The sequence below is a fragment of the Bradysia coprophila genome, unplaced genomic scaffold (genome assembly GCF_014529535.1).
Source record: "Bradysia coprophila strain Holo2 unplaced genomic scaffold, BU_Bcop_v1 contig_358, whole genome shotgun sequence".
Classification (NCBI taxonomy): Eukaryota; Metazoa; Arthropoda; class Insecta; order Diptera; family Sciaridae; genus Bradysia; species Bradysia coprophila.
The window spans coordinates 1,544,111-1,570,761 of record NW_023503616.1 but is presented as its reverse complement, the minus strand read 5'-3'; the positions used below and the strand labels follow the sequence as shown (position 1 = coordinate 1,570,761).

Below are 26,651 nucleotides of genomic sequence, written 5' to 3'. Positions count from 1 at the left end.
TTTTTCAAACAAATCCATACCGCCCCATAAAGAAAACAGCAATCAGTAATACCTAGTGACATTAACCCATGGTTTTGAAATCAGAAGAGGAACTAATACACCTTTTAGTCTTTTCATAGGATTTGTAAACAGTCCGGTCGAAGTACATTCTTTTCATAGTATCAACAATCAGAAATCTATTCTCAAAAGACGAACCTCACAATGTAGTCCATTTAATACTATCCGATTTTGTATATTCAGTGTGACAAGTGCGTCATCCCTCGTTATGAGAAATGTTTGCTCAGTAGTGAGTAAGAAACTTGGATGAGAGACAAGAAAAGAAGTGACGTGATATGTTTACAGATTTTAAAGGAATCCGTCGATCCGTCGGTATTGGATTCCATTCTAATGATCAAAAAATGAGAACCTGTGGCATATTAAACACAGAACTCACCGAAGTTATCAATATTAGGAAGATAATTGCTACATTATTTCAGACCTCCCACACCCACAAAACTTTGATCCACTGATGTCTAATGATACTACAACCAGCAACTTTGAAATAAGAGGTGTATTTAGTTTCAGATGATCCATTCGTACCATGTGCGCACGTCTAGCTCTTTCGCCCGTATAAACAAGTAGTAGCATTTTTGTTCTTTATGAGTGATCAGCTGAAACAAAATGTGACCCTTGATTTAAAAGTCGTCGACTGTACTGCTATAAATACTTTATCTTAGTGTATACGCCTCCATTACTTCTTTTTAAAATATGTGAAAAATAGAAGCTACCTGATTATGAGGTGTTTTATAATGATGTCATAGAAAAGTGGTTGGTTTTCTGAATATATTATCCTTTCACTCACTTCGTTCGGGTGAAATTACCTAAAAGCAATCGTCCATAACAGATGCGTAACTATTACAAAATCATAGTTATACAAGGGGATAGCTCCATTATATATTATATATATATTATATATTATATATTAATAAATATGAATAAATATGAAAAAAATCATTACCTAATAGCCCAGAGTATAATATTCTTTGAAGTACCACCAAAAAAGCATCTCTATTATTACAGCTATAGCTCACTTTTCGATTGTATTTCCCGGATCATCTGGCATGAATCGCATTCCTGAGGTCAAATGTGGAATATAAACGAAAATATTACTCGCCCCACCGTTCATTTTTCTAGAACGTAAGAACTTTAAGTATTTCTTCTGGATATTTTCTTCTTTTTTCACTTCGTATTCTTCCTTTGATTCCTTGATACCATGGGAGGCCTGAATATGAAGACTCTAAACCGAACGTATATAGGACTTCGACATTATTATGTTGACTCATGAAACTGAAATACTACGCAAGAATGGCATGCGCATTTCCACATAAATCACTCTGTACGTCTTTTTCAACTTATGTATAGAGAGGAAAGTGCAAAAGAACAAATGAGCTGTTGGTGCAATAGTTGAGAGCAATCTCTGTTGAATTGTCACTTTATTTGCGAAAAATAAAATTTTACAAAAAAGTAAATAGAAATTCAAATCTAAATGTAAAGAATTTCCAAATAGCTGAATTGTAAATGCGGTTGTGAAATAAATAAATATTTTCTTTAAGAAATTTACTATTAAAAAACTTTGACTATAGCAACATTAACATAAGAACGATTTTCTATTCTATTCTGATCCTGGTTTGTGTGGTTTAAATATTCAACCGATGAGAATAGAAATTCATTCATAAAATAAATACTATTGTGGTGATAATATTCCGTGAATAAGGTTTGTTTTGAACCAGATCAAACATTGAAAGTTAGTCATTTATTTATAGAATTTTGAGAGCAAGTAAAAGGTGTTTGTGCCAGTTGTGTGAAAATAATGGAAACTTGTTTATAATTATTAAATTCAATCGCATTGTATTTACAGTTGTATTTATATGATATGAATAATATCACATGTAAGCCTTACATAATCTCCAGACAAGTAGTGTTTAGTAGTTGATAATATATGAAACTTTCATTGTTTACATCTTACACAGAAGACTGAAAGTTAATTTTAGACCAATAGAGAAGGGAAAAGAACACTCTAACATAAAAGTCTCTTCAGATGTATTCCCTCCCCTCAAAAAAATCAGTTCGATTACAAATATTTATTGAATTGTTCCTAGTTTGAAAACAAAATTTCCTTTTGTAAAATGCAGATACCGGAAATAATAAAGCTTCTTTAACGTATCAAAGCTAGCGAAATTTAACGAGAAATTTCCGTCTTTATGTTTCTATCAAAAATATATTTAAATATGACACATATCAATTCTTCTGTTTGAAATGTAGATTTTCTCGATACGTTCATGTATATACTATGGAACTCCATTTAAAAAAAAAATTATTCCCCATCACAGTAAACAAATAAGTGGAACGCAATTATAGTAAATACATCATCATCTTTAATTTCGTATAAACACAATGTATATTTTTAGCTGTGCAATGAGACGATAGTACCAAACTATAATGTTTTCGTTGCAAACTCATAATAATGCCGATGCATAAATGAAATTTTGCATGGGTCATGGGTCATTAATATTGATCGGAATCTTAATTTTCCTACTCAACAAACAATTATTTCTTTATCGTCCCACACTGTATCTTGCCGAAACTGCATAACCGACAAGACAAACTTTTCAACACAGCATCCCTCTCTTTGTGTTAATTTTTAGTACATTTTGACATGCACGGATTGGAGCTGAATATTCGTATAGTATATATACGTATTAAAGACTGAAAACATTCGAAATATTATTTCGTCAACAAGCTGAGAGCAGTATCCAACATCCCAATGAAAAGTTTCTCTCCGTTATCGATCGGCTCCACATATACACCCTTAACATCTGCCAGAGAAGATTTTTTCTCTATCCCAGTGACTAGAGGGGTTTGCTTGAGATTATTATTACGATTTTATATTGCTGAGTTTTACGTTGGCGGAGGTTTCGATTGAAATTTCAAATAAAAAACTGTAATTTTTATTGAAAATTAATTGTTTATTGTTATTGGCCATCATTTCGTTGATGATTTCAACAATTTGAACTGGAACAATTGACCCGGTTGCTCTCAAAAAGACGAATTTTTCTGACTGGCATCAGACGCGAACAAAATATCGATGTTGGAAATTAAGGTGCGACTCTCGGTTATTGTGTCAATCAATGAAAAAAGTGCTTTTCATTCCAACTTTCAGTCAATAAACAATTGATGTTTGCAAGAAAATGTGAAAATGAACTTTCGATCGAAACAAAGTTAATTTAAAGGATGTAAAGTAATAGAAAATTAATAAAATTTCAATAAAAATTTTGTAACTCGGTTCTATATGCTTTGAATAATTTATGTTAATAAGTGGGTGTGTTTGGTTCATACAATAAAAACTTGAACAAAATTTTGAGTGGACATTGTCTCGTCTTCATTTTTATGAAATCTACCAACGTTTAGTTTTATCGAAATAAATAAGTGCAACGCATAACTAACAATCAGCAAGATTCGAAGACGAACACAGCACATTTTCGTGCAATTTTGGTTCAAACGAGCTACCTGTACATCATTTTTTTTCTCGACACTACACCCATTTGCTAGACAAAATGGGAGCGAAAGGCAGTGTGGAAGCTGCAAAAATGAATTCGGATAGTTGGGGACAGCATATTGAGGTATGCTACAATTATTTAAAAACAAAAAAAACATTTTATCAATGAGCTCAATATCAAATATTTTATGTATGAATGGAACGACAGGGTATCCATTTTGTCGCAAAGTCAATTACCATGATTATAAATATTAGAACACATAGATTACATTTTATATTGGATGACTTGCACCATGTAATTTATTTAAAACATAGTAATATAATATTGTTTAGCCTAATTACGGTTTTCGGGTTTTTCCCGAAGGGAAGACATATTTTATCAAAATTATACATATAAATCTTTGCCAAATTAATTTGTTTTTGCGAAGCCTTGTAACAATTTTTTTTTTTCTGGTGATGTTTCGGTGATTATGGGAGTATTATATTGTAAAGTAGGCAAGTCAGTGGCAGCGCTAACAAAGATCTACAGACTTAATAAATTGTGAAGAAAAAATAGCTTCGTGGTTATGAAAAATCTATTTTATTGATTTAACGTTGTCTGGTGCAGATTTTGTTGGTAATGGGCATCGTATGCCTGATAATTGTCAATTTTTTGGTGTAAAATTGACACATTTATCGAGTCACAAAAAAAATGTCTCGTTAATTTAAATAAATCGTCGATCCGCTCCAGTTAATTAGAATAGAACTTATATCTTTGTTAATTTGTGTGTTACTTGATTGGAATAATCCATAGCATAATTCCGTATTCATCTGTTATCGATAACGACGACAAAAATAATGACAAGCTCTGGGTAATGTGGTCCTTTATATAGTAAAATGCATGTTTAAAAAATTGAAGTACAAGATTTGAAATCAACAGATTAAAAATACTTTGATCGATGGAAGTAATAGACCCGATAATAATACTGGTCATAATACTGCTTGCCGTCTGTAACAGGTTAAGTAATCCGGGGATGTAACAGGTGAGCGAAAATGATTCTTTTGCATAACTGCATTATGCAGATCATTTATAAGTTGCCTTGGCCCATTCTCGAAACTCAGCAATGATATTACAAAGTTTTGGCATTCTTCTAATTAGGGAAATGCATAGTCCATGAAATGTAAATAATTCGAATTAATGAATTATTGTGCACGTAGGGTTTATAATAAACTTGGTCAAGAAAAAAGAGGAAAAACGATAGTAACGTACGTATTACTTGTTAATGATTTACGAAATTGTATAATTAGAAAATTGGGTGGGTGGCTGGGTGGGGCTCATCTGAACGAAGAAACCTTGGGAACAACAACAACATTCCATTTTCACCATCAGAGTTAATTGTTTCAATTAAAAAATTATTAATTTGTTTGTGGCTCGAGCCGGTCTTAAACAGATTGGGTTGGGTGGTATATGAGGTACTTGTGGTAATGAACATCTTATGATTTTTTGTAATGTTTATGCTAATTTTGGAATTTTTTCGTTTAAAGGATAAAAAGAAAACTTTATCAATTATAGAATTAGGATCCTAATTATGGTTCATCTTAGCCTTGACTGTAATGACTAAAATTTTACTTCTATTTGTTAGTCTTTAAATCAATTCATATTCTAATGTAGATCAATAGGAAAACTTATACAATGTCACTCACGGCACATAATCTCTTCATGTATTGCCTATTATAGCCAACCATAATATTCGATCAATTCTAATTTCGTAAATTTGCAGAAAAGACAAACTCTGAGTTGAACGTTTCAAAAATATGACGCACAACAAAATAAATTACTGTAACTTGTGTAAACGGCACAATTGTATCGTAAACGAATTAATCTTACCTCACGTCAATGTCGTCATTAACAACTTCACTTTATCGTGTGGCCGACGAGAAAGTGTTTCAATATAAAAATAAATGTTCCGCCGAAAATGAATTCAAATTTGTTTTTTTTTTATGTGTATAGAGAAAGATTGTTTGAATACCATTAGTTTATTGGACTCCAGTTGCATTGCCAGCCTGATGTTGTGGGAGTATTTATACAAACACGTGTGAGTTTAATATACATTGAGCTCGAATACCTATTATTACTCAATGGCTTTGAGTTACGATACGCACGATCGTTGAACGCATAAACTTAAGTACTGCGTTGCTGTGAAAAATAAATATTATGATCTCACACCTTGTTTCCATGATGAGTGTTTCAGACTTAGTGCTTCAGTTTTTGCCCATCGTCCAAGAATTAACTACATTAGATTTGGTGTTGTAGTGAACAAAAAGTTTACAACGCGTTCAAGTTAGTTATGTTTAGTTAGTAGTCTATGCATATAGTTGATTAATTAGGTAAAAGTCATTTAAGTTGAAAGTGGTTGTCATTTCAAAAATGGTTGATGTTAACGCTAATTTATAGACAAATCAAATCAAAACCTTGAAAGTTATAATGAAAGTAGAAATTACGACAAATTCCATAATCCACGATGTGTTACAAAGTGTTTATTAATCCTGAATGTGAACATATACTCAATTTGCATACTAAAAATATAACCCACAGCTAGTTTATTGTGGAGATCAAGCACATCTCTATTATGATGCAATGCATACCACAACATTTTATTAAAGAGGAATTCTACGAACGAAGTGTAATTATAGCATTTTAACATATAGTCATGAAACCATTTTTGACGATAAAAGCCATCATTATTATGATTAATATCACACTGCTGATGGTTTCATATCTGTAAACAAAAATATCTGAAAAGCGACCCTCCGAAAGAATAGAAGAATTTGCAATTGCCCCTTGTTTTTATTTAAACTTCCAAGTTTTTCCATTAGTTTAATTGAATAAAAAGATCATTTAAACGAAGACCGGGCTAGATGTGGAAATTTGTAAGCACGCGAAGTAGTAGTGAAACTCTATAGCAATGTCATTGCTCTATAGATTTTAGAAAAGTTAGTGAGATGACAGGTATGGACAGATACGTCCTAGTATGTTACAAATTATATGATACGAATTTAATCATTTTGCAAATGGCAAAATATCTCAGTACAATCGCTTAATCTGTTCTACTTCTACTGCTAGTTGTTTGATACAAAATCTTTTACTTCATTCGTTTTAACATATATTTTGCTATATTAAGTAACTCAAGCCAGATTGATTGATTGATAATCATGGATTATTTTTGTCGCTATTGTCGATAACAGATGTCTGGTAATTTAAGTAATCTCGCTTTGAGCATTGTTATTACACCTGCATTATTCGTTATAGAAAACTAAATACTGTCGAATCCTTTCAAATTTCGAACATAAATCCAGTATTCTTTCTTTCTATTCGAACCCTTGGTCCTGACAACCTGTTCGACAAATTTTACCAGAATAAAGTAATCTTTCGCTTCTAACGTTCTATTTTTCCATCAATAACAACTGATAGTTTCAACCGTTGTTGGAGAGAGTGTGTAAAAAAAGTTAGATTTAGAACATGTGTTTTCAGCTAATAATAACCACTCTGTTTATTTTCGTTATTTTTATAGTTGCATGTCTTGTAGGTATCAAAGGGAATTATAAAAAATACATTTGTGTGAAACGATGAAACTGTTTCGTTGGTGTGTTTCGTAGCAAACTAACTTTTTACAGATACTATTAACGACAGTGACAAGTGAATGTTTTCAATTTTTTTACAGTTTGTCTGGGCGTTACCTTTAAATTTTTGAAATTTCTGAATATGATACTTTCCATTTGTCCAAGCTTGTGTTAAATATATTTCCGGATAACTTCAGGCATACAAAGGTCAGATAATTCATAACAACAGACCCGAATGCCCCCTTTCATATGCCTGCCCTTTTTTGTCTCATGCTATTTCATTGTTAGGTCGCCTAGTGTTAAAGTTTAGGTGTAACCTTGATCCTATCTATAATATATTCAGAATATTCATTTACTACAAAAATTGGAGCATACAGATCAGAAAGAATATATTTCTCCAACCCCCCCAAAACTTGCTGGCATTGAATTATTATGATTGAATCACAAATGAACTACGGCGTATGAATATTCAATCCGGCCGTTATTTAACAATTTGATGGACTATAATACATCTAAATAAGTCATCAACATAAATATTAATTTATTTGCAAAGTTTTTGCGTGAATATGGTTATATATCGATAAGCAAGCACAGACCTCTCGATCTATACTCAAATTAATAATCCAATTACAGCTGCCGAAAGGAAATATAGGTGAAAAATAGGAAAACCTTGTTCTTATAATTATAACTTTTTGATTGTTTCAGCAATGTTTCAACAAAGTTTTGAAAGATTTACCTCAGTCGCAATAAAATCTATATAGCAGACGTAATTTCGTTGATTAATCAAAAATTAATTAAATATCGTGGAGTTCAATGCAGAAAATGTGCTTTGTTAGACATTTTTTTGTTGTTGTTTATTTTGTAATCTAACTATTACGAAAAACAAAATTGAATTTGTGCATAATTGTTTGTTTACTCGGGTAAATTCATCAATTTGAAATAAAAGCTTTTCAAAACGTGTTCAGTTGAAACATGAGTAGGATTGGTATTGTAATTATTCGGCTCGATTTAATTGTGAATAAAAGTGCCGACTACTCTTTCTCCCAATTATTGAATCTTTTCGAAATGTAATTCAAATATCCTCTTCATTTTGAAATTTCAGAGAGGCAGCCGATACGGTCACAGGCACAACCAAAGGTCTCAATCACTTAACCGAGGACAAGCTCTATCTCGCGCGGAGGTAGGCGGGATGTGGTGACACCAGGGGACCTCAGGTAAGTGATCATACACGTTATATTTTGTGAACGACAACGCCAATAAAACGGATTGGATAATGTGTGTTTGTAGGAGGGCAGCCGGGAAGCTGTGCTAGTTGTGTCATGGGAAATAAATTAAGTTGTTCGTGTGCGCCATTGATGCGCAAAGCTTATCGATATGAAGATTCACCATGGCAAACTTCTCGTAGACGGGACGGCCATCTCCTGAGGTATGGCATATTTGCGTTCTATATTTCTATGACAAATTTGCATGAGAATTTTTTTGCCGAAACATTAATTTCCATCTTTTTTAGTTTTTCATGTATTTAAAAAAAAGAAAAGAAAACAACAATCAATGTTTCACACGTTTGTCATTTCATAATGATCTCATTATGCAGTGTGTGTGTGTTATGCAAAATGTGTTTTGATATTTGTACAAAGTTCAAAATTGACGTAAAAACGAGTATAGTAGAAAATCGTATTATCGGGCTGAGAGTTGAACGTGTGTTGTCGTAACGTCTGTACAACCTGATAGAAGGATCCCACGAATTCATTTTCAATTATAAACCATTTTAGAACATAAAATTGTCAGTTTTATGAGTTGAATTGAATCTATCTTGCAATTTAAAGAACAATAAAGAAACAGAACCAAACGCTTTTGGGACTTTCTAAAACTTAAGCATCAGTTCATTCACCCACTCTCAAAAATCGTTGTAACGAATTAATTGTACTCATGCAAACGCTATTCTGCTTATAGCGGTCTCACTGATCCGTTTTGTCATTAAATTCTAAATATAAAAACAAAAATTGGAATTTTTTTCCGGATATTTCCACAAACTCTAGAGTGCAATAAAAATTTTTTTTTTGGAAACATTTAATCTCAATTGCTTGAGACTACTAGCTAGTCATCTTGCCACCCAAACCACCGTTGATACGATTACAGTTACAGTGATGTTAAATGTTGTGTTTGTGAAATTAGGTTTGTATGTACACGTAATACCCGTACATAGTAATAATGATAATTTTGAAACCATACTCGTATTAGAATAGCATTTTATGTCAACATCATCTTTGCCTCAAAAATTAAGGTACAAAAAAATCATAAGTGTAAAGCAGTGATTATTGTTTTCCTGTAATTATATGAGAGTTTCACTTCATTTAGTGTATTCAGGTTATGGGCGGAAGTGTTCCATGTGTCGGCAAGTGGTGCTGGTACAGTCAAATGGCAACAAGTGTCCGAAGATTTGGTTCCTGTTAATATCACATGCATACAAGATTCACCCGAATGTGTGTTCCATATAACAGCTTACAACAGCCAGGTGGACAAAATACTGGACGTACGATTGGTGCAACCGGGTTCGTATTTTATTACAAAAAAAAACCGGCGTATACCTTAGTGGATACTACGGAACCAAAATCCGCTTAACGTTTATTCAACATTTAGGAACGCGCATTGGTCAAGCGTCTGAATGTTTTGTTTATTGGAAAGATCCTATGACGAATGATACTTGGGGCTTGAATTTTACGTCACCCATCGATGCGAAACAATTCCGCGAATGTTGTGTAAGTATTAACGATGTGCATTTGTTAAATATTTATTTTTGCAAAAAGTCGATCCTTCACCGAGTATTTTATTATTTAAATTATGTTTTGATTTATGCCTCTTATAAATTTACTTAAAAGCTTTGTCAACTTTTGGTTCCGTCGATTTGGTTTACATTTTTTTGAAATTTCAATGTGTTTCTTCTGAGCAGTAGCTGAAAATTACCAATGACCGTGCATGTCAGTTCAATTCGATTAAATTTGAATTTTTATCGAGTACCAACAAACAAGTAGCTAAATTCAAAATTAAATTCTACTTCACGGATTGAACTGACAATCAATCACGACCTAAGCATTCAAATTATATTTTGTGTTGATTAGTTATTCCACAAATTTTTATTCTTGCTTTTTAGGAATTACGTTCGAAGAAGTTTTTCTTTAATACAATTTCTAATTAACTTAAAAGCTTTAACTAGTCATAACAAATCAAACTTTTGCCAAGGTTTCAGTAAAGTCAACTCATCATGTTCACTTTGATGATGATGAGCGATTTGTGCAAGTATGTGTAGCTTATAATTTTCAATCTCTAAGTGTTTCATCATATTAAACGTTTTTTTCTAATAATTATTTTCATTGATTTTCTCTTTTATAACACAAAGTTTTCATCATGTCATTAATTAAACAATAGTTTTCGAATGTTGCTAAATTCATTATTTTTTCTCATTAATTTTTTGTCGAAAGAATTGTTACGTTTGACGGGTCATATTCAGCTTTCTAACTTTTGTGAAGTTAGAATGCAATTAACGTAAATTTCAACTTTGCCGGTAGAGTTGTATAAATGTAGTACATTAATGTTGCGGTATTTAGTAATTAGAAGAAAGAGTTTTGTGTAAATGGGCAGAGAAATAAATTTTTATGTAAGTAGCTAACCTGACCCGATTGATTTTACGACAATACACCGTGGTTATCTATGACTCACCTTATGCTACATATAAAAATGTTGTCAGATGAACTTTGAAAAATTCAATCTATGTTCAAGGCGGTAATTATTTCCATACTTTGGGCGGTGTATTTTAACATCAAATCTACGAAACATTGTCACAAATTTATAACCCAATTAAATTTAACGAAACACAAAAGCGTAAGAAGACAATCCTGTGACCTTTGCACTGCTGCTTCAAGTTGACATTATCAGATAGAATTTTCATCAGAACCACAAAGGGAGTTTCTTTTGAAAAAGTGTCTACCGAAATTGGACGCATTTTATCCTATTTTATATGTAGCTAGTAAAGTATTGTACCCTAGAAGCTAATACTGGTTTTCGATGCTTGTATGACTACTGAGAGGCGATAGAAAACAGAAAAGATGCATTTTTCTTATGGAAAGTTTTTCATATACACGTAAGGTACAAAGGGGCATTAAGGGTCTTATTGGGTTAAAAACCTCAGGGAGCAGTCGAAAAAATGGGAAACATTTTGCTATTTCGGTGAACTTCCAACAGTTCCTCTGAATCCGAAATGCAAGAAAAACAATTGTTTTCCCTGATCACTACTGGCCTCAGCTTTCCAATGACATCAAACATGCTTAGACACCAAACACGATGATGTATGAATTCCTCTAAAAAAATATTTTTTCTGCAGCAATTGCAGATGCTTACTTTTTCGTAATTGGGGCACATATTCAATAACGAATTTCTGTTCAAAATTAGCTCTGGCACTATAAACTTACTGAAACCACCATTAATTCCTCGTAACCAAAGCAGAAGTAGAAGAACCAACGCATACTGTATGATGCAATAATTGATTTTCCAAAGCTACAGAACTGTTCCAACCCATATACGTGTCGAACTCATCTAAAGCCGAAAGTGAGCCCAGTATTTATGGAGTGAGGAATATCTAGCTTAAACTCAATATCAAATTTACGTTGGAGAAGCCAATAGTGTATGTAGACAGAAATGGCAGAAAGTTTAGTGCAATTTTATGGCTTCGTTCGTTTTGTTTAATAAAAAAGTTTTTATAAATTGAATTCATAATGCATTGGAATTGCGCTATTTTCCTCAACTTTCACAGACATTTTTTTTAGTAATTCGTTACCTAACACGCTGAGCAGTTTTCAGAACAAATGGTAGATTAATTAATGGCAAATTTTTGCAATCGCATAGCTTTCCTATAACTAGAAGCAATTATAACTTTGATATTGATCAGATTATTGTTGGTGGGTACACTACACAATAGAAACTTTCATAAATTTTTAATTTTTTGCATAAATATTGCCTACCAGACAATAGATAGTGTAACAATTTTTTCAATCTAGTGCTTCAATTGCAATTGATAAACTAAACCAAAATATATTAAATCGAAAACGATAATCATAAATATATGAATAACAAAACTAAAACAACTGATTTAAAAATCTAATGACAAACTTACCGTTATGTTTTTTGTGTTATCTTTGTTTTTAATGTAAAATGTCCGCACTTTCCGTTATCCAATGTAACTACTACTACTACCACCACCTTCCACCTGAACTAACCTACAACAAAAATACACAATAGAGTGCCTTGTGTGTATCCCAACCAACTAACCTAATGATAGTGCGACGTTTTACAGTCGCCTTCTTTCAAATTTTCACGAAAGGCTTCCTCAAGTTATTCGCTGAAACTGGATCCACCAGGTAAAGGAAAAATTAAAGCCAAACGAAAGCCACTCAGCACACCAGCTAGTCCATCGCGGTCAAGAGAACCACAATGCACTTGCATGTCAGCCGATACATACAATCGAATCCGATCAACTGACCCAAGATACAGAGGTGATTTCAATCATTATAATGTAAAATGTTGAGCCTCATGTTAATGCCACCACTTACAGGATCGTCGACGTTGCCTCGAGCTACAACGCGTGGTACCGAAACTGAATTGGGTCGCGAAAATAAAGTTCCTGCAGCAACATCAAGTACATCGTTATACGATAACGTAGCTTCTGGAAATGCTTCTGGTCAGACCACAGCTCAAGGTATTTACTGTCTCGGTGCTAATATTTTGAACCCTTAACGAACTCAGAACAAAAAGGACTAAGAAAATTGCCATTCGTAATTCGAATTGATTTCTGATTCGGTTTTAATGTTGTAGACACTCTGATCCGTCAAACAAAATGTCAAGAAACCAATACCATGTCGAATGTTACAGCGGCTACCAGTACAATTAATACGCAAAATCATGTTGGTTCACAAATCGGGCAGGATGATGCTCCATCCATGAAGCCCGAAGAAACATCAAAATCAGAAGGTACTCAAGCCGGTGGCACACTCAGTCAAGGTAATAATGTAACATCGAAATCTACATCTATCGGAACCGGTACCCGTACAAAAGATTACAACGAAGATATGGTGAGTCTCAACCCAATCTGAATACTTTGTCACCTAAAGTAACCTGGATGTAACGATTGTTTTAGAACCGAGACTCAAATGACATGCACCACAACATAATTAACAACAACACTCGTAGGAAAACTAAAAGCACTGAAGATATGAATGTCGGTGAGTGTTGAAGCGACCTTTTTAATTTGGTTTTTACGTTTTGAGTTCACGGCGAAAATAATGTTTTTAGATACGTCAACCCTCAAACGAATGCTGAAACCAATGCCTAGCACCGAAAGTCCAGTTACATCTCCTGAAATGGGCAAACGACGATACAACAATTTCTACAATGCTAACACCATGAATCCGCATATGCATCCCCATTCAATGCATGCTGCCCACCTAATGAACAACAATACGTTGTCTGGCCGGATACCAAGCCAAGCGTCACGATTTTCGGGTTCCAGATCTTCACATGAGATAGGACGTGGATACACACCGCGTGGCTTATATTTAGAATTGGAACGGGAGCGTGCCTGTGAAGGCTCACCACCATCTGACAATGTTATGTTTGACAATCAGTGTTATGCAACGACCCCAAGTTCAAGTAACGGCAATTCCGATCAAGATCAACCGTACGGACAACGTACATCTACGGGTGGTGCACGACATGGTCATCATCATCAGGTTAGTGCAACATCGTTTATTGATGGGGCGAAAACTTACATGGTTTATATGCAGAATCCTCCAAATGTTACCCCAACTCCCGGATCGCCAACATCGCGTCTCCTATTAGAGTATGAAATGCACTTACGGAATACATTAGCCAAAGGAATGGACGCTGAATCGTACAGTTTACATACATTTGAAGCTCTCCTGTCTCAGAGCATGGAAAACTTAGGTAAATCGATAACTTAGCACAGAGACTGTGAAATAAGAGTTCAGGTCCGTCCAGTCTCATTGTTTTTTTCAAATGAACGTGCTCTTTCTGTACATAATCTAATATTTACACTTTCGTTAGCAACTGCAGCTAAATCGTCAACACTACCCCTACATCACCCTCGTCCACCGATATCAAGTAGGGAACGTGATCGAGAAAGAGACGGCTATTACAGTGATCGCAATGAATTGATTAGAGAGCGTGAACGAGAAAGAGAACGTGATCGCGGCTACTTAAGTGATCATAACTCTAGGTACGATAGGTATTTTCAATCCAAAAATTGAACAAACGTTTGGTTGTTAATCAACTTCTCCCAAAAAAGTAGCTTTTCATCATCGCGTTGTGCAACTTGCATAGGAGAATCAGCTCGAGCTCAATGGTTCCGCCATTCTGACGGTTGGCGTTCTGGCAGCTCAACATTGGGATCGGGCTCCGGGCAAGGAATTATAACATCACAGGCCAGCAGCGGTGGCCATAAAAGATCTCCATGGGATTCGTTACCATCGTTGCGTCAAGACAGCAGTTTAGGTGATTCAGGTTATAAGAGCACTAGGGCTGATTCATTTGAGCAGAGGTAATTTTCATCTGAAATATGTAAGCAAGCGTCATCTAAAGCGATTCACTCGGCAGAGGTGTTTTTGATCGTCAAGACAGTTTACGTTCCGATTACTTGAGTGATCGTGAATCTCGATATGGTATAGTTCAGCAGGCTTCTATCGACAGCACTGATTCGAGATTGTGCTATTTGACTTCATCAGAGGTAAGTAATCGATATTGGGAGCAATTTTGACTATTTTAGAAAGTAAGAATTTCCGAAACGAAATGTGAGGATTGAAAAGCTATTTATCGGATCTGATTTTTTACCATTTTTCCCGTTTATTCAAATTGGATATATAGAGAGGAGTAAACTTAACTTTTAAGCCTTAAGTAAGAAATTTTGGTTCTGTACAAAAAATGATCAAAATAGCAAAAATGGGTCGACCATTATTTCAGAAGATTATATTATCCACCACCGTTTACATAAGAGCACTGTGCATACCTTTCAAATGTTCAAAACAAGGCGTTCACTAAATTCAAAGCAGCTTGCAGAACAGTACGAAAGCTCGAAAGTTCGCTTCTTCAAAGCTTTCCCCTTTGTGTGCCTTCATTCATGCAGTAATTCAATCAGATACACTGTAAACAGTTGCTATTATCTAACCATTGTGAGGTAAAAGCTTTATTTAATGGGGTGAAATGTAAACGACCGACCTCGGGTGCGGTATAAAAATGCTATTGTATGGCCTCGACCTGTTTTCACAAAACTCATACCGTTTGCGTGCGATTTTTTTTTTTCATTTTGTGTTGAGAGGGGGAGCACACATACAATGTGTTATGCATGAAGCCTGAACTAGATTTTTGAGCGTAAAGTTTATTTCAAAGAACTGAATGTTTCATCTGGAAAACGGTTCGGGTTTATTATTGTGAATAGGTGATAGTGTTACTCGTAACAAGTAGAATTTTTTCTTTACGAAGTGGATATGGGAGATAGTGTTAATTATTATGACATATTATTGATTGCAATTACAAATTATTGTAGATTTGGGGTCGGATTTAATTGTGAACGAGTCTTAGACACTACTGAAATATATTTTAGATTTTTTTTGAACTAGTGAGTTCAAAAAAAGGGAGCACATCTTTTCCCTTTTTATTTGAATACTGATTTGAAGGACCTGTAGGTGTGTCGTATGAAAAAAAAAATGCAAAAATTTACTATTCACATTTCACATTTCGCTTTGTACTGAAAAATTTTGTGAACTAAATTTTATTATACAAACCCGTCGATGACCACATCTAACCTTATCCACATTTTTCGTATAATTCTGTTATATCACACAATTTCGACGCAGGCGCTTTTCTTTACACATAAAATTCATTGTAAATCTCAATGTGTCCTCATTGGTACATTATAAGAAATTTTTTATATACAAGACACTCCATCGAATATCGTAACTTTTTAAAAAGAAACTTTCTTTTATGATAAATTAAACTGATGTAAAGTTGTTGTTTCTAAAAAAAAGTGTTTCATCGCGAGAATCATGTTATTGTAACAATATTGTGAATGACGTGATAATAAAAAGGTTATTGAATTTGCTATTCTCGTTACATTCCACTTTTTGCATGCTGTTGTCGAAGATGCCAAGAGTTTCACAGATAGTATAAGGTCAAATTGAACTAAGAATTGTTTTAATTAAGGTAACGATAAGTTTATTTTGTGCTGAAAAGCAAGAAAACGTTTTCGTTCAATTCATTCAACAATTTTTAATATAAGAAAAATATTTGCTCCATTCATTCTGTTTACATTACCTAATTACACAGAGAGTGAACATGACATTTCTTGTAACATGAGAAAGTGGATAAAGACTTTCTTTATCGAAGCTTTAAACTACACTTTTATGTGACACTTAGAACTGTAGAAATAAGTAGATACTCGTCAAAGAACGATAAGTGGATTGATAATGAATTTTTACAGATTTAATATAAACAAAAGATTTAGCTCAATAAATTGAACGATCGATCCTTATCCAATCAGAAAGGAAAAGCGCGCTCTACCACTAAATAAAAATTCAGCACTGATTGAGAAGCTTAAAGCTTCGTCATCAATTTTGAAAGCAGAATTCACGTTTAAACCACTTATTCGCAACAAAAATATTTCTAGAAAATTCACTTGACTTTAATTGACTGAGGATTTCAAAGAAGGAAGTAAAAGAACTTCTTTTCTTGAACTCCTGTTGATCTAAAATTTTAATAGTTTTTTTTTAAATATTTGAATAAAACGAAACAAATCAAGTTCTGCAATAACTGCGTGATTTTTGTTAAACAGTATTACCTAGTTAGTCATTAGTTGGAGCATTTTTTGCTATTAAAGAGAACACCAGCCGGAGGTCTTCGGAGCTCTTTTTTCGTTGTTGTCGATTACATATATTATCTGAATATTGTGCCTTAAAGGTCTCCTTGACATCCCGAGATTGGTACAAGTCCATATATCTGATGATGCTACAGTAAAAGTGGCGAATAGTCCGACAGAGGAAAATCTGTGTTGTTAAATCACAAAAAGTTGATGGAAAAAATAAATAAAACTCAACATCATTGTTAAACAAAAATTACTAATATCGAGAATCTCTGTTAAACATTTCGAAATTAATTGGTCGCATTTGAAGTGGTTTTTGTTGTATTTAATAATAAAATTCCGTTCCATATTGCATTTTGAACATGATTGGTATTTGACAACTGTTTAGAATATTTACGGTGTTTGATTAAACCAGCAGGCACAAAAATCTCGTTAATTCATGTTCCAATTATAAATTGATTTGCATTTGTGAATTTGCACACACTTTTTTGTCAATGATTTTTGAATCTATGAACTAATTTGAGTGAATAATAAAACGAATTAAGAGAAAAACAATGTCTAACGATTACGGTACAGTTTGTGTGTAGCTTTTAATTTTAATCTCTAAAGTAACACTTCACTAAATTGTCTGTAGCCAGCCTATGTGTCAGTAGTTTTCTTTAACATTGACTGATTGATAAGAAAATCATTTTCCCTTAAGACAGTTTATAAAATGTTCCAGCCCGTACATATCCCATGCATGCTGAAAAATGTATTTTCCCAAAGCTTTGTACTGAAGCAGAGGTTACGTGAAGGTGGTACAGACAAAGCTAAAGTTAATTTAGATGAAATATTCTCCTTCATATTTCATGCGAAGTCGAACGTCGATCGAATCTATCATTTTATTTTTTACATCCAACATTCTTCTGTTGATAAATTCAATTTGATAACTGTGGCATTTTATATGCCAATAGGTTCCAGCTGGGTAATTCAATACCTTTTATGTTTTGATGTGTGTTGAAAGGCTTCGTTTACACATTCTCTCAAAAGCTAATTTTAGTTGATATCTATTTCGCATTGCTGAAACAATTTTACGACAAAAATAAATTCGATTTTATCGGTTCTAACATTTTAAATATGACATGGTTTCAATCAACTTGATAGAATAGTCTCTTTGTCACGAAAAGGAATCTATGAAAATAATCTTTATATTGAAGAAAAGATTTGGGAAAACAAACAAACAAACAAAAGCAAAAATTCGTAAAACATTTTCTGTTTTGTGGTGCATAATTTGTGGAAATTCTCCATCCATATTAAGAGTAAGATTGGTAATAATCTTCCAATCATTTGCTACAATCGACGTCAGAGAAATGTAGACATGAATTTCCTTCAGCTGTTCCTTCACTCGTTATTCGTCGTTATTCGGGGTGACACACACGCGCGTGGTAGTGGTTAAATCGTATAAAGACGTATGGACAGGTTTGTTTGTATGAGTGGACCAGCTGAAAACCAGCGAAAACAAATTCATGTCTAAATTTTACTGATGTTTACCGTATCGCTTAGTAACGAAAGATGTTAGCGGTGACATTACTTGTGGTTTAATAACAGTACAATGAAGTACTAGATTTTTTTGTAACAAATTATTACGCGACACTTTAAGTAACGGAAGTTAAAGACTAAATTAGTGCACTGCGATTCGTTTACCATTTTTAAATTATTTGACATTACAATATAAACCCATCTTGAGGTTTTCACCTTTTTAGAAACGTCCAGTCATCTGTTACCGACAACAACGACAAGTAAAAGCGAAGCCTACGCTCTGAATGGATTATCTTTCATCGTAATACATTAAAGCTGAAAAAACAAATTGAATGATTTAATGGTAGCAGTGTTAGGCTTTCCGTTTGCAAAAGGTTAAATTTGTTAAAATTTGTCATTATCTACCATTGTTTTATTAGACTTGGCCCATTTAATTGTCGAGCTCCGATTCAATAGTTTCTACAGTGAACGACATCTCAAATGTCTCACTGTCAAATTTTTCTGAGAATTTTATTGTGTCATTGCAAATTCACAATGACATTCTCTGAAAAAAATGACAGTGAGACATTTGAGATGTCGTTCACTGTACAAAAAAAGTACTGTGAAGCCTTCGATTTAATTAAAATCTCACGTTATGTCAACTTGCGAAGCACAAGGTATGAGTTATAGCAACGACAATTTTACACGAGAACAGATAATTTTAATAACTTTCCCAGTCAATCTTGCAATGCAAGCAGTGTAATTACTGTCTCTCTAATAAAATTCATTGAACTTACTCATTCATTTGAAAATATACCTAATGTAAATTTCATCAGATAAGTTGGAAATGTTAAATTACAGAATGTCGTGATCTCCTTTAAAATTATTCAAATTAGCCCATACAGTGGAAATAGTGTCATTGATGTCGATTTTTTTTCCATCTCTCTCTCTCTCTCTCTCTCTCTCTCTCTCTCTCTCTCTCTCTCTAGTAAAATGATTAATTTTCTTCACAGTATGTGATTTTAGGAAAAATTACAATTTATGCTTTATGCTACACACAAAAAATACAATGTCAACAATGGCTGAAGTAAAAAATTTATTATTCCAAAGATAACTTTGTATGCGACATCTTGAATGTCGTAAAAATATTCATTTTAATCCTAAATTATTCAAAAGTAAAAACTATTTAATTTCAAATTGCGTTGAAATAAATATTTTTCACTCGTTTGTGTACTGACGAGTTTAACGAAGATATCGTATGTTGTGTCACATCAAGTTCCGGTAGCAAGTTCCGTCGGAAATAAAATGAACTTTTCTATTCATCATTTTTTCATTTGATGTGCTCAGATTGTGCCGAGAAAAATGGAATAATTATTTTTTGTGCAATATTTTTGTTTCGCTATTTTCCGTGTTGATTATTCGGTTGACTACTTCCCATATAAATTCGAAATTTAGCACAAATGGAAAATCGCCACTGTATTAACATAAAAGCCTTCTCTGGTGAACTGCTTCACACAATCCTAATCTGTCTTTTGCAATATGGGAGTGGAGGAACTTCTCATAGACTGATTTCTATCATAAACATAGATCAGTTCAGAAAATTTAATTTAAGAAGAAGACATTCCTGTTTACAGAACAACGTTCATTTCTTTTGAATTAACATCATTCTGTTTATGAATGCCTGCGCTATTACATGTTACCGCACATTTTTCAATTCAATTCGTTTAACGACAAAAAAAAATGAAGAAGAAAGCCTGAAAAGGGAAAATGATAAAAAAATGCCGTACGATTCGTTTTTATATATCCACATGAAGATGATTCGTTTTTATTTTCTGGTAATATATTGTACCTTTTCCTATAATGATTAAATTGTCGCAAGTTGTCGGTAGAAAAGCACGAGTTAAGTTATGTTAAGACTTATCGATACACAAGACTACACCACCGAACCTCATACAATGAAGCTTCCAACTTTGTTCCAAATATGTATATATACACACGAAAGATATAAATGGTTACATACCACCCAACTCCTCCCATAGAGCAAATGTAACCTAGCAACAGAGAAGAGACCTAATTTTTTCGATCGATCATGGAGTTGCAGTGTACGTTACCACCACACATGATACCGTAGTGTGGTCTGTCAGGCGCCTTTTACACTACAATCTTTTTTTTTCTCATATACACGACTGACGTCACTACTTTTCTTTGTATCCCCTTCACATTTATTTGTGAGAATACCTTTTGTATTACGAAAGGTTGGAGTTGGAATACTGTTTTGATAAATAGAGAGAAGAGATACAGAGAGAAAAAGAGAGAGAGATTTTCCCTTACTGGGTATATCTTGAGAAGGAGAAGCGTTAAATTTTGCTCTCACGATTGCAGTTGAAAATTGCTTTTTAGTTGATGGTTGTTCTTGTTTTTAGGCGACTCATGCTTGAAATTTGATAAAATTTAATTCTGCAAGCAAAACTGTATATTATTCCATCCTTCGTTTACATTATGTAAATCATTGTTTCCGTTTGTTATTCAGTTGAAAGTTATTATTCCTTGACAATGCCCCTGTTTCGTCAGTGTTGTTTAACAGTCAACGAACAAAGAATGTAATTTACAGCATAACAAAACAAACATTTTATTAATAAAGGTAGCAAACAAAAATGGAAAATATCTTCTTTTTTCCCACAACACAGATGCCATGTCAATAACATGAAAATGGAAAACTCACATATACATATACATATACAAATTCACGAATTTTCATTTAAATGGATGCTTCGTTCGACCTCGTATTCGAAAGAAAGGATTTTTCTGCTCTCTCGTAAACGAATCGTGAGAAAAGGCCTTGATACTACTAACGTATATGGGCGTCGAAAATACAAATCCTACATTTAGTTCAATCGAGATAGTCATTCGGTAGTATCGTGAATTTTCCGTGCTTCGTGTGGCCCGTGTACTAAATCCTAAATTTAGAAAAAGTGGAAAAGAATTTTTTTTTCGGTTAATAATACAAAAACAGAATAATTTTTCTCCAGCATTTAACTTTTTTCCAATTTATGAAATTGGCATAACAAGTAAAACAGGCGCAATTTGTCTCGTATGATTTGTTTTTAGGATTGGTGTAAAAACGAATGCGAAAAATATTTTCATTTCGAAGGAGAAAAGACAGAAAAACTTCTACTTTTTGTGTGTAGTCATAATTTGTCATTAGCGGAAACATACTGCTGTGAATAACAAAGTCGACCAATTTTCGGAGAACTAACATTTTCTGATTAAAAATATACAAGGAGATACATGTACGATAAGTCGAAGGACGTGTCGCCGAGCTTAGTTGGTTAAACGATTTAGCAATTCTTAAATAAATTCAACAAATAAATAAAGGGACGTTGAAAATAAAATTAATCAAAATTTTCGTCGCGTCGTGTTCGTTGTATTATGTATGTGGAATGGTTCATATTGTTGTGAAAAGATTATACGTGTGAGCTGAGCCTAGTTATATTTTTTTATTCTTAAACATATTAATGTGATTTTTGGTATATGAAAAAGCGGCTTGCAAAGTATGTGTACAGTGTCGAAAGTGTAATGAACAGTGATAAATGCCTTTTATGTATATTATTTAGCGAATACAAAAAGAAAAAGAAAATAAATTTTAAATAAATCTCTAACACGTGAACAGAGAGAAAAAAAAAAGAAAAAGAAAAACCGCTTTCCGTAACACTGTGTATTTGCGAGGCCCAACCAAAAGCAATTTGATTTGTTTTATAGATTGGAAGACAACGTTTCTAATCCGTGTTCGTTTATTTCCGCTCTCTTGAAACAGACGTTTTGTACATTTCTTATCGTCACATTCGTATCGTTAACTCAAATGAAACTGGCATGTGTAACCGTAAATTTGCCGACACCGATCACATCCGACCATTGAAAAGAAATCGAACAGCATTTAACTTAATCACACGCACAACGTTCATTGCTGGCTCATTCTGGCAACGTCACCATCAGAGTCCTCTGACAATACCACCGAGAAAAAAGCGCTTCTATTGCACTGCTGTTGTGTGATAGTGAAAATTGCCACCGTCACTCCATCGGGTCGTTTACACGTTTCAACAACGACTTCTAAAGATGCCACACTTAACAACAGTGGCTTCGGCATCGGAGGTGCAATTGTACGAGATGGGGTAACCAGAAATAAGCCTGTATGCATGTGTAATCCACAGTGTCAGATACAGGCTTTAAAACAATCCTCATTGGAATCTGCTCTCACAAAGCATGGCTCATTAGACCAGCTACTTCAGCCAAGCGATGCCCCAAAACCCCTCAAGGCCGAGAAAGGCTATCGGCTCGAGACGACTTATCATCAAATCAATGGTCAAAATCTCGAAATCACGCGCAAAGTACCAATAACTACTGAGAAGGATTTTGTTGTCGCGAAAGCTAATAAACCGTCTATTGATGTGAATGCGGCTCGCAAAAAGAGTTTGCCGAAACAGCATTCTCAGCCGCAGTTGCCAATACGAACATCAGATTTGATTGAATTACTTAATACTCATGCAGGTCTTAATATATCAAATGTATCAAATGAAAAGCCTCAACCTCCACCACGTGTATCATCTCGTCAAAAATCGACAGCATCTGATCTAAGTCAACAAACAATTCAAAGATCCGTGAAACAGCATTTTCAACAGCCAATTCAAAAACAACTGTCTCAGCCGAATGGCGAGACATCTAGCGAACACTTTGATCGAACGCAACATCAAAGACTTTCATCACGATCTGCTGGAGCAGCATCATCCAGTCATCACGACGAGTTTAGCGAAAATAGAAACTCAGTCTTGCATCAGAGACATTCGTCTGGTCCGAGCGATCTAGGATTACATCAAACGGATATATCAGAATGGTTGCTGAAATTGCCGCATAAACGTAATTCTGCAGTCGAAACAAAAGCTCAGCAATCAGGAAGTAAAGGCAATGTAAAGGAGTTATCCGATAAAAAGGAAGAACTGTTAGCAAAATCGTTAAAGGACGAATTAGCCGAATTTCTCAAACGACCATTGAAGCGTCAAAGTTCTGGACCAACTGAGCTATCGACGTTCAAAAATGATATTTTTGATTGGTTAAGATCACAGAACATTCCGAAGAAATTGCCTTCACTTTCGAAGGATGAACCTACGTGCCGGCCAACGCAAGTCGTCGATGCTCCTCCTGTACCACTTCCCCGTAAAAGACATTCGTTAGGTCACAACGGAAATGTGAAGGATGACCCATCAGATTGGAATCATAGCTTGCAATATCACGAAAAGTCTTTGCAATCTCAAAACAGTTGTTTAGACATATCAAAAGACTTGCGTGAACAACCTGTAGAGAGATTAAGGCCAGACCGACAACTTAGACATTCAGCCAGTGAGGTAGTGTCCTCAACGGCTGAGAAAATTATAACAAAATTAGATAAAGTCAGCAGTAAGCCTAAAAGCGTAAAGCCACCAAAGGAGAAGTATCAATACATTTACAAAACCCTAACAACAAATGGTGAACATCCCGAAAATGTTCTAGTCAAAGAAGAGCACCGACCAAGGCATCGACAAACACAACGTTCCGCTACTGTTACAGATATGTCGACAGTCAATGTTAAACATAAACAACGTAAATCGTCTTCGGCTGAACGCACATCCAAAAGTTCATCGCTGCCACGATGTACAGATCCAATGTGCCCCCTCCTTCCCATTTGCACTGACGCCAACTGTTGTGCGTATGAATGCTGCAATACATCCAGATCTTTCGAAAGAACCAATATCTGCTCAGAACAACCGATTTGTCAAGAGTCTCGATGCACTGATGTATGCTACAAATATCGTTGCAATTCTCTTCCTCGATGCATGGACTCGAAATGCCTATGCAAACCAGTTAACTACCAACCGAACATTATCAAGCACAACTCACTGCCACGATGTGTTTATTCGCATCGATCATCCAGTTTGTCTAGAAATAATTCTCGGGGTTCGTTGCCACGATTATCATCCAAATCAAAATCGCATAAACATTTGACTAACGGAAAACTGATAAAGTCAGCATCGGCAGCATCGTTAAGTTCACGACGTCGCCGCAATAAAACCGTTCATTTCGGTGAAAATCTACTGCGTGAAGTTTGTCAAAATCGAAAATTCATTGAACCATTGGAACAAAAAATTCCGTCCGGATCAGCTCCTCTGAAAGCGAATATTCAGATGTTATATAATTTTGTTGATGGCATATTAAGTTCATTGTTGGACGAGGATGAAGATATGCTTTATTTGGGTGCCGAATCGGAGCCAGAACGCGGGGCATTGATGATGCGACCGATTCATCGATGCAATCGCCTGCGATTGCAAACAATTCGAAGAGTTGTTACAGAAGCTGCTCAATTGAGGGGCACGTTAAAATTGGGAAACTCAAGATATAGACATCGACATTGGAGAGGTACAGCTAAAGAATGTAATGAGAGGTTCCTGAAAAAGGTTAGTAATCATTGCATTTGGTTCCATTAAATTTACATTTTTACTGTGCATATATTTGAGTTTATGTGAAGTGCTTTCTGGGACGAGCACTCTATAGCACACCATCTTAATGTAAAAGAAAACGAAATCGGATTGTTTGGATAGGTCAGTCCTTGACTGTTTCGGTGCTTATGATAGTTTCTTCGTTTTACTTGATAATACGTATTTGTGAGAAAGTTTCTTCAAATCCATTTTAAGTTGTACATAAATACGAGCAAAACATTTCTTTTGAATAAATAACAAAAACATTTCATCCATTTCGATAAACTCAAATATTTTATTCCTCATTTCTCATAAGAAATTCATTGAAATCTGTTTGGAAAATACTCAAGCTCAATTAGTTTAAATTTAATTAAAAAGTCTTGTGTTTGTGAAATTGAAATGTTTTCGTCATAAAAATGTTATGAATACAATCCGAGCAATGAATATTCGGTCGTTTCATTCTTCATTTTGCAATCCATACATTAATTATTATGAAGAAAACATCGTAAACTGTCCGTCCAATAAATGAATCAATTCCAATCTAATTCAACGAATATCATAAAACAATTTTTATTTTCTAAAGTTCATTAAATATTCCGAATCTTAGCTATATACACTATCTACGTATAACTCCTTAAATGGGACTGATTTAGCGAAGAAACTTTCAATTAAGTTAATTCTCAATAATTTTCAATAACAGCTTCTTTTACACGAAATTCGCGCGTTACTAATGCTGGAAAGTCGTACACAACAATGTGTGATGATGGAAAAGTGCGGTACTTTACGAAAGTTGTTAAGAATAAGTTTTCGATGGAAAGTTGTTCAACTTAAACTTTGAATTAAATTTTCTGCAATCGGAAAACTCTTTGAAAAATCAAATCAAAACAAAAATGAATATAAATGGAGTATGGAGCTATCTCAACCATTTGTATCGTCGTGTTTGTAGATTTTGTATTACGGTTGTTCTGTTCTGCAGCACAGGCAGCACATTGATTCAACATAAAATGTATTTGGATACTTGATCACACCTATTGAAAACTAATGTATGAAACACACAGACAAACAAAGCTGAATTCACATCACATGCAGATATTTTGTGATAACCTCAGTTATGTAACAAATAAACTTAGTCTGAAGATTGAATTTGAAAAACGAGACTCGATTTTATGTATGTGCATTCGAATTCATTTGCTTAGTTGGAAGTGCTTACATGACAAAGTGAACCTTTGAAGCTCAGATATGTCAATCTATCTTCTATTTCAAAGCTATTTTTTGACTGCTACAAATAATTATTCGATGTAAATATCAGCTCATAGTTCATTTTATTATAACGACAAACGAACTGTTTCATTTCATAAAATTTCTGATTAAAATTTTGGAATTATTTTCCTTGTTACTACCAAAATGAATTCCTCTGAAATACTATGCTCAAACGTACAATGTCATTTCCTTAATGTTATAATAATTGGCGAACCAGTTAGGGTATATCGAAACTGGTTTTTTTATGACACTTTTACAGGAAGCGTTGACTATAAACAAAGTTTTATGTAATAGTCCATATTTTATGGCCTTGCTTGTGTTACAATAGCAGCAGTCC

The 26,651-nt window shown here is 34.2% G+C and overlaps 2 protein-coding genes across 6 annotated transcripts in view; both read left to right on the top strand.

Moving 5' to 3' along the window:
• Positions 1-2,904: 2,904 nt before the first annotated feature.
• LOC119081847 lies at positions 2,905-8,561 on the top strand. Its single transcript, XM_037191089.1, has 3 exons — positions 2,905-3,659; positions 8,238-8,349; positions 8,423-8,561. The coding sequence occupies exons 1-2, from the start codon at positions 3,594-3,596 to the stop codon at positions 8,331-8,333; spliced, it is 162 nt and encodes a 53-aa protein (XP_037046984.1). The 5' UTR covers positions 2,905-3,593; the 3' UTR covers positions 8,334-8,349; positions 8,423-8,561.
• Positions 8,428-26,651, top strand: part of LOC119081714 — a 72,737-nt gene continuing 54,513 nt past the window's right edge. For 3 of the 5 annotated variants that reach the window (XM_037190831.1, XM_037190830.1, XM_037190829.1), the window contains exon 1: positions 21,426-25,033. In XM_037190831.1, the coding sequence (XP_037046726.1) occupies positions 22,745-25,033 (2,289 nt within the window). In that variant the 5' untranslated portion in view covers positions 21,426-22,744. Of the gene's footprint in view, positions 8,562-9,493; positions 9,688-9,775; positions 9,895-10,375; positions 10,433-12,482; positions 12,682-12,740; positions 12,885-13,000; positions 13,258-13,322; positions 13,408-13,477; positions 13,915-13,968; positions 14,129-14,248; positions 14,421-14,492; positions 14,742-14,797; positions 14,928-21,425; positions 25,034-26,651 lie in introns of those variants that run through there. The other 2 variants (XM_037190832.1, XM_037190833.1) reach the window with 2 other exon arrangements.

What these genes read in the sequence shown, in the direction of transcription:
- LOC119081847 (XM_037191089.1), top strand. Translation starts at nt 3,594, where the DNA reads ATGGGAGCGAAAGGCAGTGTGGAAGCTGCAAAAATGAATTCGGATAGT. An exon ending in GTTGGGGACAGCATATTGAG is followed by an intron (nt 3,660 to 8,237) that starts GTATGCTACAAT and finishes TTGAAATTTCAG; the next exon opens with AGAGGCAGCCGATACGGTCA.